Consider the following 15,909-nt stretch of genomic DNA (forward strand, 5'->3'; position numbering starts at 1 on the left):
AACTCCATTAGCAAGGAAAAAACCACACGGCCAATGTTAGCTGCAAGAAATACAGTTGAAATTAATATTTATATGAAGCGTAAATATTAAAACGATGAGTGATGTTAGGGTTATAGTGTCATGATCTGCGCATGTGAGCTTAAGTGACCAACTTAGTTGGCCAGTAGATCGGAGATGTGCCACTGTACAACTCCTGCTCTCTACTGATCCAAGTTATGACAACATGACCATTGCCAGCACCCTCAAAATGCAAAACCTGGATTGCCACGAATAACAGGGATGTGCCCAGGATAATGAAAACAGTTTCCGACCATAGTTATGGTCTTTGGTGTGGTTTCAAGTGAGGGCCACATCATGCCACCTCACATCTTCGAAGTTGATTTAAAAGTCAACACCAAAGTGTACCTGGATGTGCTGAAGAGTGTGGTGATCCCCTGGTGAAATCAGGTGGCCACTGGCAGACCCTGGGTGTGGCAGCAGGACTTGGTGCCGGCCCATGTCCAAAGAGACCCAGGCTTGGCTTCAGAAGAAATGCTACAACTATGTACTCTTCTCTCACTGTCCCCCCTTCTTCCTTGACCTAAACCCGCTGGACTTCTTCGTTTGGTCATACGTCGAGAACATCACCAACATGACCTCCCGCAACACTAAAGCCAGCCTAATTGCCGCCACCCACCGAATATTCACCAAGCTCCTGCAGGCGCTTGTGGAAAAGGCATGCTCCCAGTTCGGAACTCATATTGAGGTGATGATGTTAGGCTGTGTAAGGTGTTAACTTTAGCCAAAATTGCCTCTTCCTTCTTTCATCAGATTTTTTGGATTAGCAATTATCAATACTTATCAAAGACATTCCAATACGAAACCTATCTGAGAACACTGTCTGGCACATAAAGTACTTTAGTGTGAAATTTCAGAAAAATCGACAGCTGTTTTAGAGTCCATAAGGAACAAAGTCACACGCATGTGCAAAGTTCCTTTTTATATAATAGTAGATAGATATAAAGATGTAGACAATAAAGGCTATTAATAAAATGCAGAAATATGCCAGGTTGTTGGGAGTACTGCGAATAAAACTTTTTGGTAAATGTTGAGATTAACGGTGTAAAACAGTGAGATAAAAATAATTATATAAAATGGTTTTATGTTAGAACGTGTGTGTGTGTGTGATGTTAAATAAGGAACCATTTTGAGTTAAAATCTTTTTAGTACTACGCATGTAATCTTTACTTGAATTCATAGGAAACAAACTCGCATACAATTTTCTTTTTATATGATAAAGATGAAGATGTATATAATTGTTTTTGTTTTTTTTTTCTTTTCCAGATGAAGATGATGAGTTGTATTCATTCGCCTGACGGGAAAGATGATACTCAGGAACATAATGGCAACCGTGATACGTGTGGGAATGAAGCACCCCTCACTCCAATGATGACCTCTTCAGAATTTTTGCTAAACTACGATTTATACGTGAGTTTTTCTTCATTTTATTTTTCTTGCGTATCTAATACTAAAACTCTGAATCTTGTTTATTTGTCTCCGTGCACACTGGATGATGTTATCCACTTAGACAAGAGGATGACTTCGGGGAAAAGTTTTGACATTTTAAGTTGATGACGTCACAAAAAAAGGGATGATGTCATCCACTAAAATAGGGAATCAGAAAGATCTTTTAAAACCAAAAATAATAGCATTTTTTTTTTTTTTTTTGCCATATTGCACATAATTGCAACCGTGACGCGTGTGGAAATGAAGCACCTCTCACTCCGATGATGACCTCTGTAGAATTTTTGCTAAACTACGATTTATATGTGAGCCTTTTTTTTTTTTTTTTCTTTGTATATCTCTATTATATAAAAGTTACTTTGTGTGTTTGTGTGTGTGTGTGCGCGAGTCCCTTCCTCATAGATTCCGAAACGGCTGAGCCTATCTGTTGCAAATTTCACTCTCTACTGATCCAAGTTATGACAACAGGACCATTGCCAGCACCCTCAAAATGCCAATCCTGGACTGCCACGAATAACAGGGATGTGCCCAGGATAATGAAAACAGTTTCCGACCACAGTTATGGTCTTTGGTGTGGTTTCAAGTGAGGGCCACATCATGCCACCTCACATCTTCAAAGTCGGTTTGAAAGTCGACACCAAAGTGTACCTGGATGTGCTGAAGAGTGTGGTGATCCCCTGGTGAAATCAGGTGGCCACTGGCAGACCCTGGGTGTGGCAGCAGGACTTGGTGCCGGCCCATGTCCAAAGAGACCCAGGCTTGGCTTTAGAAGAAATGCTACAACTTTGTACTCTTCTCTTGCTGTCTCCCCTCCTTCCTTGACCTAAACCCGCTGGACTTCTTCGTTTGGTCATACGTCGAGAACATCACCAACATGACCTCCCACAACACTAAAGCCAGCCTAATTGCCACCACCCACCGAGTATTCACCAAGCTCCTGCAGGCGCTTGTGGAGAAGGCATATGTCTGGCAGTGTTCTTAGATATGTTTTATACAGCAATCCATCCGATAATTATTAAAAAAACATCTGATCTTAAAAAAAATAGTCTTTCTTCTCTTCAAGATTAAAAAGAATCATTTTTACAGGGGAATATTTTGTTACACCGATGTAACCTTAAGTATTCCCTTGTAAAAATGATTCTTTTTTATCTGTAAGAGAAGAAAGACTATTTTTTTAAGATTATTAAGCCCAAATATCAGCTGACATGATATTGTAAACAAACATGGACAGAATTTGATGAATGACATTATTATTATCATTATCTTTTTTGCGAATTAGTCCACCAGGCAAATTATTCCACGTAGTATATAATCTATATATATATATATATATAAAAGTGAAAGTGTGTGTGTGTCTGTGTGTGTACATTTCCCTACGCTATAACTCTGTCAATTTTTAGTCTACAGACTCGAAATTTTATATACAGGGTACTGAGATTTGGGAAAATTGATGTGATCGGTTTTTGGCCAGACATTTGACTGTTAAGGGGTTAAAGTTCAACGATTTCACCTTTGAGAACCCTACCAAACTCCTCTGACAATTTTGGGTCTACGCACTTAAAATTTTAGATATAAGTTCCTTGGACATGAATCTGACTTAATAACTTGATTTTAGCCCAAAACAATAGATTTTAAGGGGACATAATAGGGGTCAAAGTTTTTAAAAAAATTTGTTACATGATAAGGGCTGTCCCCTTTTCATGTAAGTATAAAAATAGAGAGATTTAGTTAAAATGAAATAGAATAGATGAAATTCGAACCTCGTAAATTAAGTTTAGAAATAGATTACGAGAGAGAATTAGAAAATGGAATGTAAAACAAACCATTGTTTAGCTTAGAGATAAAATAGTTTTAAGAAAAAAATGTGCATTGTCAATTTTGTTATGAAAATTCAATTGAAGAATGCAACTACAAGATAATTTAATAAACATGTTTTTAACATATTGAAAATATAGGTTACTAGGAATATAAGTTAAAATTCCTTTTGTAAACAAAGGAAAAAGTTTTGGAGGCGTATGTCCAGAACACGTGAAAGAAGACACATGTTTTAACATGTGTATGACGTCATGGAAAATGGGAAGTTCTAGATATAGTTAGAAACTTGAGAGAAACGGGGAGAGTCAGAGAGAGTCTGAGGACGACAGACGACAGTCCAGACATTCGAACGTCTAGAAGCGAGACGGTCACTTTTGAAACTTAGAATGAAGCTTTGAATTCTTGATGAGAAAACCACGACCGGTCGTGAGAAGAAATAAACCCATCATGTGTTTTTATAAACGTCGTCTTTGTGTTGTAATTCTACCAAAACTGCGCTTTACTAAGACTCACTTTTAACAAAGAACAATAACAACAAGAAAAGAATAATCATAATAATAATAATGAAACCCCTATATAACAAATTGACCTCTGCGGTCTCTTCCAAATTACTCAGACAATTTCTGATCTAAATATTTGAAATTTTACATGAAGGGTATTCAGAGATAGGGCAAGCTTTTTCTTCAGTTTGGGTCGAAAATTTTTAGTTACCAATATATAAATGTATGTATGTCTGTTTGCATGTCTGCCTTAAACTTTCGACAGAGGCGACGGATTTTACCAAGATCAGTATCGTTTTAAAGTTCGATCTTTCATACGACAAATATCGAAAAATTGGCTAAAAACATTAATATCTTCCCCTTCAACTAGACACTTTTCTACAGGGGGGGGGTCACTTTTTTCGCTGATATTTTTTAAAGTTATTCTCTCCTTTAGATTGTCTAGCCTTAATTTTAAAAAATGTTGCTTCCGGTTTGGCGGTGGTCGTAACAGCATAAACGTTACGTTTTACCCCGTTCTTCTCCTCCTTTGCGGTACGGGTTCGAGCCTGCCTTCCTACTACCACTTTTTTTTTTTGCTCAACATACACATCCAAACACCCGGGCAACGCCGGGCTGAAATGCTAGTATTTAATAGAGGATGGATTTTATAATGATACTTATGCAATCTGCATAGGTTCAAAAGAGAGTCGCAACCTGATAGGCCCTGAACTGGCATCTAAGCTTCAGCCTCTGTCCCATCGACGAAATGTTGCATCCCTCTGCCTTTTCTACAAGTATTTTAGTGGTGAATGCTCTGACGAACTGCAATCACTTGTGCCCCCACGACGTGAGCACCCTCGACAAACCCGACAGGCTGCTAAATCCCACCCCCACACTGTAGAGATCCCTAGATGTAAAAGATCTTTTTGCTCCAATAGTTTCTTTCCCAGAACCGCTAGACTCTGGAATTCCATTCCAGATCCCTGCTTCCCCAACAGTACTGACGTGCAGAAGTTCAAGTGTAACGTGAACCGACATCTTGCTGCCCAAATCCCTACATAGTACCCCAGAGTAGTTGTTGCCCCTGATAGTAGCCCCTTACACCAAAGTGGCAATTTACCTTGTTTGGGGTGAAAATGTAATAAAAAAAAAAAAAAAAAAAAAATTAAGATACCATGTTTCAGCATGTACGGCCGGGCAATGCCAGGCATCCAGCTAGTATAATACTAAAACTCTATGAATCTTGTTTGTTTGTCTCCGTGCACACTGGATGAAGTCATCCACTTGTCTCAGTCGAAAAAGTTTTTACGTTGTCAGTTGATGACGTCACAAAAAAGGGATGATTTAATCCGCTAAAATGAGAAATCTGAAAGCTCCTTTAAAACGGAACATAAAGATATTGCAGTTTTCCTTTTCTATATTGCCACTGTGACATAAGAGGTTATTGTAATTAGGGGCTAGATTTATCGGGGGGGAGGGGGCATCCTAAGTGGGGAGTTGTGCAGCGAGATGCTTGTTCACATTACGGTTAGATTTCTGCATGTTGGTACAGTCGGGAGAAACAGGGAGCGAGGAGGAAATTTCAAAGACAAGTGGTCCAAGGAAAGAAGTTATTAATGTAGAGACATGAGGTCCTCTACAGTGAATGTGTGGGATTTTGCTGCTAGTCAGGTTGGTTGGGTGTATTTATGTTGAGAGGCAACAAGTGCAGTGCATTCATAGGAAAATTTATCAACAAGAACACGATGAAATTTGTTAATTTAGCTACAATTGTTGAATATGGAGTATATTCTGACACAAACATGTATGGTCGTCATAGTGGTGTATATAATTGTCTAACGCTATATATATATATATATATATATATATATATATATATATATATTATGGAAATCATTTCCCTTATAAAATATTTTCGCTTGTTTTCTTTTCCTTATAAGGAAATGGTTTCCATAATGTTTTATTGTTAAAGTGTTTTTTTATTCAATAAGTTTGACAAAAGGCTGTTCTTGTGAAAATTTTCAAACAACATAATGTTTGAATTTTTCCAAATAGTCTTGAAACAATGGTAACTAACAATGAAATACACTTTGTTGCTATCGACCCATTCTTTGAAGTCTTGGTTTTTGTTAAAACAATATATGAATGCTCAATTATGAAATATGATAATTTTGTAACTTACAGTTTAAGTCATCTCTTTTTGGCTTAAAACCTATTAGTATATGAACGGTTACTGAATTTTCAATTATATAAACCCAGTAAAATTCTGATACTATAAATAAGACTATATCTATTTATCTATATATATAAAAGTGAACATGTGTGTATGTATGTTCGCTTTTTGTGTGTGTCTGTAAAAGGGTTTTTTCGAGAAGCGGTCGGTCGGCTCACAACTTCTTAAAACTTTTTATATCACATATAAATCATAATATCTGCGAGTTAACAATGGAGGTCGCCTGTCTATTTAATTTGCTCGACTTTGAAAAGATAAATATTCAACATTTTTCGCTCGCCACATGTGGATTAGGCTTTTTCATATAATAAAAGCGACACTAATTTTGGCGGTATTTTTCTGGTCGCAATCGCCGGAAATGTCTGAAAGCGATCAGCTTTGATCAATGTGTAAATATTTTCTTTATATCAGACAATTGCTATCCAATTTGGACAATCCCCTTTTTATGGGGAGCTGGTTTCCCCCCCCCACCTCAACATCTTGGGAAAACAAAAATAAAAGAAGCATTCCCGCAGTAAATGAAATACTACCTCGCAATCAAAGTTGACCTCATTAAAGTCATTAAAACGTGCACCTGCCAATTCTAAATAGTTAAATAAATTCAAACGTGTTTCCGTTAGTATTTCGCAGTGGCCAAATGGTTAACGTTGCACTTTTTTTTTTCACACTTTAATTTCCAGCTTTGCCTCAAGGGTTCGGGTTCGATCCTCATACTTACCCACCAAAACTATTTTTTTTAAACCCACCCCCACCCACCCCTGGAGTTTTGCTTTACCCAAAACCACACACACCTCCAAACACCCGGGCAACGTCGGGTACCCCCCGCTAGTATATCTATAAAAGTGAATGTGGCTGTATACATTTCCCTATGCAATAACTCTGTCAATTTTAAGTCTACAGACTCGAAATTTGATATACAGGGTACTGAGATTTGGGAAAATCTTTGTGATCCATTTTCGGCTAGAAATTTGGCTGTTAAGGGGTCAAAGTTCAACGATTTCACCTTTGAGAACTCTACCAAACTCCTCCGACAATTTTGGGTCTAAACACTTGAAATTTTTGATATAAGTTCCTTGGACATGGATCTAACTTAATAACTTGATTTTAGCTCAAAACAATAAATTTTAAGGGGTCATAATAGGGGTCAAAGTTTTTTAAAAATTGACCTCTGGGGTCTCTACCAAATTACTCAAACAATTTCTGATCTAAACATTTGAAATTTTACATAAAGGGTATTCAGAGATAGGACAAGCTTTTTAATCGGTTTGGGTCGAAAATTTGAGCTACCAATGTATAAATGTATGTATGTTTGCATGTCTGTTTAAAACTTTCGACAGAGGCGATAAATTTTCACAAGATCGGTATTGTTTTGAAGCTCAACCCTTCAGACGACAAATACCGAAAAATTGGCTAAAAACATTAATTTCTTCGCCCTCAACTGGACACTTTTATGCAGGCAGGGTCGCTTTTTTCACTGATATTTTCGAAAGTCATCCCCTCTTTTCGATTGTCTAGCCTTAATTTAAACCTATGTCACTTCTGGTTTGGCGGTGGTTGTAATAGCAAAGACGTCACGTTTTTTTCCCCGTTCTTTTCCTCCTTCGCCGTACAGGTTCGAGCCTACCTTCCTACTACCACTTTTTTGCTCGACATACACCACCAAACACCCAGGCAACACCAGGCTGAAATGCTAGTATGTATACATAGGTGAAAATAAAAGAATTTAAAACTCTAAATTAAAATTTACAATTGAATTCATAATTCGACAGAATACTCCAAAAACAATTTTCAAAGTCCTTATTCCACAGGGTTTCAAAAAAATACCATTCTTGCTATTCTTCTCATCAAAGGACAGTAAGAAATTAGCAAATTAGATTTGTAGCAAAGCTAGAATTTGCTGTTTGACACATTTAGATGAAACAATTTATGATATTTGGTCATAAATTGTAAGAAAAACAGTTTTAAAACTATATATATGTGAAACAATTGGAAAAAAAAAAAAAAAAAAAAAAAACGGGAATAACATTTTAGCGTGGGTAATGACTCCCTCATTGGTAATCCAATTTATTCAATTAATAAAATTTTTCCTCGGATACATTAATACAAATAATAAAACTGATCACCGATAGAACCTATTTTCAGTTTAATAATTCTTACTAAAGACAAAAATTTTGACTCCCTATGGGAAACCCCCTTAGTAGTGTACTAGCTTGCTTATTTTTAGAATTCCTAGAGACCAACTCTTTCAAATTCAGATTACCTAAAAGCTCCACATACTTTAGATACATAGATGATATTCTTATTTTTCTCCCCATAAACGCACAAATAGAACCACTTAGAAATAAATTAAATTCAGTAGAACCATCCATAAAATTTACACACGAATCCGAACAAGACCACTCCCTAGCTTTTCTAGATATACTCCTCATCAGATCAGAATCTGAGTTTCAAAGTACATAGAAAGACCACACACAAAAACGATTATATTCACTACTACTCGCACCACAATGATAAAATAAAGACTGGCATGATTATTGGGTTTTTTCTTGTGTGCCTTTAGAATATGTGGCCCCCAATATCTTAATGATGAAATTCAATACATTACGAATGTTTTAAAAAAAACTACAGTACCCATCCTATTTCATTTCTTACGCAAAGAAAAAAGCTACGAAAATACACTATAATATAAACAGACAGAAAAATAAAACAAATACCTCACTATTAAACAGACATCTTTTCATTCCCACCCACACTAAAAATACAAAAATCTACGACACTCTTAATAGACTTGGTTTTCACTTGATACAAACAACTTCCACAACAATAAAACAGACATTAAAAACTACCAAGCACTCTTCCAAAACCCTCACATCCGACGCCGGTATATATTCCATCCCGTGTAACGATTGCCAACAAGTATACATAGGTGAGACACAGCGTACATTGAAACTAAGACTTTACGAACACAGAAAAGATATAAGGAATGGTAACACCCTAAATGCACTCTTTTGCTATTGTGCAGAACACGATCATTCATTTTTATAAAATACATGATAGAGCCAAAAGAAGACTTTTAGAGTCAGCACTAATATTAAACACTAATACTATTACGCAAAGAAAGGGCTTCTACCATTTAGCCCCCAGTATTATAGGGAAAATAATAATCAAAGAACAAAATATCAAAACAGACCCTGGTTAACCGTTTTTCCTTAATCCTTAAATAATTCAACAAAATGAATAAGTTTAGAGAAATAAGTGAACATATTTATTTAACGTCTTTTTAAAAGTGTATATATAGACATTGAACAACCCAACCTTCCCATACACCCACATAGTTTCCTTCCCGATATGGGTAGGATTCTAACACTGTTTCCTTTTCATTTTCGTATGGTCTATGATCGTTTTCTTTTTTTTTTTTTTTTTTTGTGTTTTTCCTTTTAATATCCTGAAGATGTCCTCTGCAATAGGGACGAAACGTTGATCATTTAATAAATTCATTCAGTTTTTTTCTTTTTTCAAAACAACATAACGTAAACACATCGCTGGTATTTTTATTTTATTTTTATTCATATATATATATATATATATATATATATATATATATGCACACACCTACCTATATACATATATGTGGAGATATAGATCTCCATTGAGAAGTAGTGTACATACACACACATCTACGTATATACGTATATACAATTACATAAATATAGATATTAATAAAAAAAATATGAACATATCGACATATATAGATATATACACACATATATATGTCTGTATGTTTGCATTTTTATTAATATCTATATTTATGTAATTGTATATACGTGTATAGGGGTAGATGCGTATGTATGTGTATGTACATCTATTTCTCACTGGAGGTCTATATCTCCACATATATGTATATAGGTAGATGTGTGTGCATATGTATATGTGTATGCTACTGGTACCATGTAACCCAGTACTACCTGCCTCATGGTCGGGTCACCGGTGACTAAACTGGTACCCCCACCAGACTTGTTTGGTGAGGAGGGTGGCTAGTCCCCCTGAAGGATTAAAAACAAGACCTTCCAAAGGGCGAATGAACCCTTTTTCAGGGTCAATGGCCAACTAGCACCCTGTGTGTGTTGGGGTGGAGAGGACTCCTGTAAGCCGTGGTGAAGGCAACCTTTCTAGGAGAAGCAAATCTCTGATTTAAAAAAACATAAAGCGGGAGACCAGTACCCGCATTAAGCTGGTCTGCAGTTTAACTTGTTGCTGGCTATCTTGCTCTTGCTTGTTGCTGGATCTCAACATTTTGAACCGAGAGAGAGACTTTGCTGTCGTACAAAGCTAAGACTCTGTAACATTATCTGTGTATAGATACTCCCTCAGGCATTTGTCTATAAAAGTGGTCCTGTGGCGATGGAAAAGTTGTGATGCATGGAGGCTTGAAATGCTGGAAGTATGTAATAATTGATCTCAATGACCATCTTCAGTGTCATGCCTGCTTGAGCGTGTGAATTCACCAGTAGGACTAAAAGAAAAAGTCATTTTTGGGCTCCTTGACTTTAAGTGTCTGAGGGAGTGGCACTCGTCTGACAAGACGTTGCAATCATCATCATCATCATATGTGTCTATATATATTTGTGAGTATATGTGTATAAGAGTTGTGTGTGTGTGTATGTCTGCATATACATTGTTTATATATGTGTGTGTGTGTGTGCGTGTGTGCATATTTGTCTGTATATGGATGTGTAGAAATGTACATATGTATGTATGCGTGTTTGTGCATGCGTTAACATATGTATTATAAAAAAAAAACACCTAGTGTAAACTGAAATGGACAAATGACGTATAGCGACTACAAAAATTTTAAATGAACCCTGTACCTGTCAAGACATGACATCTACACTAACCCTTTCCCCTTTCTCTCTCCCTCTCTTTCCCTCTCGCTCTCCCTCATCTACTTAATACGGAGCAAGCAAAAGGCAGTTAAAATTTAAAACCTAGAAATTGGAACTTCCCCCCCTCCTCCTCCTCCTCCTCCTCCTCCTCCTCCTTTCCTTACCCGCCCTCCCTTTTTCTTTTCTTTACCATCCTCTCTCCACCTCCCCCTCCCTATATCCATATATCTCCACTCACGCCTACCTGAATCTGCTACCCCCCACACACAATACAACCTAATGTATCTTAACCCTCAAAACTGAAATATTGTCATTACCCGTCTCCCTCCCCTCTTATTATCTCCTACCCCCCCTTTTTTTTTTCGTATTTCTTCTAAAACACTTCTTCCTAATACTAACAACCACTTCTGTAAGGTCTGGTGAGGCTGTTAGATCGTAAACATGGTCCAACATCTGAAACGTATGTAACCAAACAGATAAAACGGTAATAAAATATATATTATATATATATATATATATATATATATATATATATATATATATATATATATAAAGAGAAAGAAAATTAAAACTGTAAGTTGAACTTTACAATCAAAATTTATTGTTCGACTGAATACTCCAAAAAAACAATTTTTGGAGTATTCAGTCGAACAATAATCTCTATATAAATAAAATGAACTCATTTTTTCCCGTCGGATTTTGACATTAATAGGATTAAAAATCAAGATATTTCATGCAAATATAATATGCACAAACGGCAGAACAATATCTGAGGTGTGTTATAGGCTTATTATTTCTCAAATTCCTCGATAATCTTAGATTTCTATACTTTTTCTGCTGAGAAGTCACGGCCAAAATCGGTTAAGATCAATAGAAGTGGTAAAATATTTTCTCTCTAATAAATTCCTCCTCCCCCTGCCACCACTTAACACCGTTTGGGGATCGTTCACAAGGAACAGTTGAGAAGAGAACACCGGTTTGGCTTCGTAGTTCTTTCATGTGAAGTTATTTAAAATCACTAAACTAAGCTGCAGTGCTCTGTGGCGTAGTGGTTAGCGTGCTGGACAATTCACATTATATTTTCACGTTCGCGCCGACCTACCGTAGTCGTTTTTTTTTTTTTTTTTTTTTTTTTCCTAAACAACTGGAATGGACTTTTCTTGGTGGCCGAACTGTTAACGTTGCAGATGTTTTTTTTTTTGTTTTTTTTCACACTTTATTTTCCTACTTTTACTCATGACTCCGGGTTTGATCCTTCCTACTTACCTACCATAACATTTTTTAAATTAAAACTCCCCCCCCCCGTCCCGGAAACAAACACTCGGGCAACGCCGGGTACCCCCGCTAGTTTTAAATAAAATGGTGAGGTACAATCGGGCTTGAACAGGTGATCATTCGATCTGTAATCGAATGCTTTACCACTAAGCTATATTTCCAGATTATAATAAATCTGTTATTTTTAAGAAGAAATGATTTGCTGAAATTTTATCTCCCTTTGCTGGTGTGGTCCTGGATATGACCTTAAACTATATCCAGTGGTGAGGCCCTAGCTTGTGGGCTTTGGGGAGTGTGGAGCCACCCTTTAATTACCATTGCTCCCAGGTCCACTCTGACTCGGAGTGGTAGTACCTGTTAGGGTTCCAACTATGGGTTAAATAGAAACCAACTTGAAAACAACAAATATATTCTATTAAAAAAATTTTTCTTCCAAATATCTTTGGATTGGCCATTAAATAACCCGAAAAGGGTTGATATGCCGTAAAACAAAAACAACCAACCAACCAACAACCAACCTTCCGAAATGGTCACCCATCTGGTACTGGCCAGGCTCAACATTGCTTAACTTTGGTGATCTTTGCTGGTGTAACATAAAATATTTCCCTGTAAAAATTCTTTTTTTTTTTTTTTATAAGATAGAAAACCTATTTTTAAGATCGGATGTTTTCGATTTTCGATACTTATCAGATGAATTTCTGTACAAAATATGTCTAAGAACACTGCCAGACATATGCATTACCGTTGTGTGGAATTTTCAAATATAGACTCGACCGTTTCAGAACCTATAAGGAAGGAACTCACACACACACAAATATATACACGCGCACAAACACACACAAAAATATATACACGCGCACAAATACACACACACACACATATATACATGCGCACAAATACACACACACATATACATGCGCACAAATACACACACATACATACACATGTGCGCACATACACACACGTGCACAAATATACACACACAAATATATAAATACACACATATATATACACATACACACATATATATACACACACAAATATAAATACATACACACACATATGCACACATACACGCATATACACACAGTGCGTTTTATAATGATAGAGATTCTACTTGATAATTTTTTTTTTTCCGTAAGGATACTTATTTTTTATGATACTACAATACCGACGTTCAGTCTCAGAAGACAATGGACACCCCCTGTAAGGGTAACTGCGCATGTAATTGTGAGACAGGGGTTGCGCAATCTCCGACCACACCTCTCCTGAATCGGCATTGCTTGGGTTCAGTGGCAAGGAGTTGCCCAAGACTGACTGGAAACAATGCCGAGATAAACAGAGAGCACATACAGCACCTGGAATTCCAAGTGGTCACCCATTTTAGTACTGAACAGACTCAATGTTGCTTAACTTCGGTGATCTGACTGAAACCAGCGTCAATGTGATTATGTCATATGCTACTATGCATATATGAGTTTGTTTGTTTTTTTTTTTTTTAATTGGAATCCAAATTTCGCCCCTGTCCTGTACTATATAAGCACCCGGATAGTTTTTTTTTTTTTTTTAATGGTCATACGAAGAAAAGGACGAAGGGTCGGGTGGGTCTTAGTCTCTGCTGATCATCAGCTGTGTATCATCTTCTCCCCATCCCTTTCCGCATCATCTCTCCATCCTCTGCACCCCCCCCCTCCATGCACATATTTTATGAACTTCTCTCTCTTTCATATTTAATTAGCTGCTGGCTGTCGTTACCATCACCACATATAGACTAACCATCAAATCTCTCACACACACCCCCTTCCGTAATTTCTATACCCCCCCCCCCCTCTATATAGCATCGAACTATTCCGGGTAAGTGGAGGCGGAGGTCTGGAACCATTCCAAAAAGATATTTACAAGATCAACTCTGGCCCTCCCTCTCCATCATGTGCTTGTTGATGGCTTGCATGCCTGTGCTTATCATTATTATTATTATTATTATTATTTGGTGTTATTGTTATTATCAATGTAGTTATTATTATTATTATCATTGTTATTATTTCTGGTGCTATTATTATTATCATTACCACCTTATCCTAGGTATACTTACCAATCAGGCTTTCAATAAGTATTGATTAATTTGATGTAGGAAAGTGGAGAAGACCCAATCACCTACTACTTACAATTGTACGAATTTTCTGTTCTCCCCACACACCTCATCTGGACCAAAGGATGGGGTGGGGGTATCAATATTTTTGTTCCACTTTAAAGACAATGATATTTCACGGTTATAATGTGGGAGTTAAGAGTTGGGGAGTTTTGATGTAGTTTGGCTTTTGAGGTTTCTCCGGATAAGGATAATTTTTTTCATCATGAAATTTATAATATACATTCTGCATTAAGCTCTTGTTAATGCTATTGTTTGTGCACAAGTAATATTACTAAACAAATGATTTATTTATTCAACGGGGCTGGATATAAAGAAAAAATGTCCATAATATGAATATGAAAAGAGACTCGCACAAGATACATACATATATATATATATATATATATATATATATATATATATACATATATATATATACTGTTTTAACAAAAACCAAGACTTCAAGAAATGGGTTGACAGCAACAAAAAGTGTATTTCATTGTTAGTTACAATTGTTTCAAAACCATTTCAACAAATTCAAACAATATGTCGTTTGAAAATTTTCACAAGAACAGCCTTTCTTCAGACTTATTAAATAAAAAACACTTTAACAATGAAACATTAAGGAAAAGAAACATTTTCCTTTATGAGGAAAAGAAAACAAATAGGAACACTTTACCTCCGTCTCATCCTTTTTAAATACATATATATACATACATATATATATACATATATATATATATAATTTGAGACATAAATCAGTTTGTATATGTTGTATATGCTAAACGTAAGAGATTTAAAAAAAAAAAAAAAAAAATTATATATAAAATCTTTCCCATTAAATTTTTTTTCAGTTAGAAAACCTTTCATCCTTATGTAAAATTGATAACGTTCAAGCTCACTTTTTCTGTCTTTTCAGAGTATATACAGTGTAATATAATATACAGTGCAATATGATATACAGTGCAATATGATATACAGTGTAATATGATATACAGTGTAATATGATATACAGTGTAATATGATATACAGTGTAATATGATATACAGTGCAATATGATATACAGTGTAATATGATATACAGTGTAATATGATATACAGTGTAATATGATATACAGTGTAATATGATATACAGTGTAATATGATATACAGTGTAATATAATATACAGTGTAATATAATAGCTTTCCAGTTTTTAAAAATCAGGTCTCCCCAGTTGGTGGTTTATTACACTTAAAAAGGAAATTATTACAGTGTTGTTTCAACAAGTCAACAAAATTATGTCACATTTTTAGTGCTTTACCATATGAATTCCTGCGGAAAATATAGGAAAAAAATGTTATTTTAAACATGGTTTATACAATCGACACACATTGGCAACATTCTTCTCGTTATGAAGATAACCATATTACTGTATTAATTATCTTTATTTGTGTTTTCATATTTTCGTATCTCAGTGAATACAAAGTATTATGATTTTATTATTTAAATTTAGTTTAAAGTTTTTAATTTTTATATTCTATATATATATATATAGTCATCCACATACAGTACTGTTTAGCTGTTTCACAGTTCATCAGTGCGGCTAGA

General features: G+C 35.8%; 1 protein-coding gene across 2 annotated transcripts in view; it reads left to right on the top strand.

Moving 5' to 3' along the window:
- The window catches only part of LOC145267029 (uncharacterized), a 107,970-nt gene that overhangs the window by 38,571 nt on the left and 53,490 nt on the right, over window positions 1-15,909 (top strand). For both annotated transcript variants that reach the window (XM_080122959.1, XM_080122960.1), the window contains exon 2: window positions 1,324-1,467. In XM_080122959.1, the coding sequence (XP_079979085.1) occupies window positions 1,324-1,467 (144 nt within the window). The remainder of the gene's footprint in view (window positions 1-1,323; window positions 1,468-15,909) is intronic.

Source organism: Euprymna scolopes, chromosome 42 (genome assembly GCF_053919585.1).
Source record: "Euprymna scolopes isolate OS-2025 chromosome 42, ASM5391958v1, whole genome shotgun sequence".
In the NCBI taxonomy this organism is placed as follows: Eukaryota; Metazoa; Mollusca; class Cephalopoda; order Sepiida; family Sepiolidae; genus Euprymna; species Euprymna scolopes.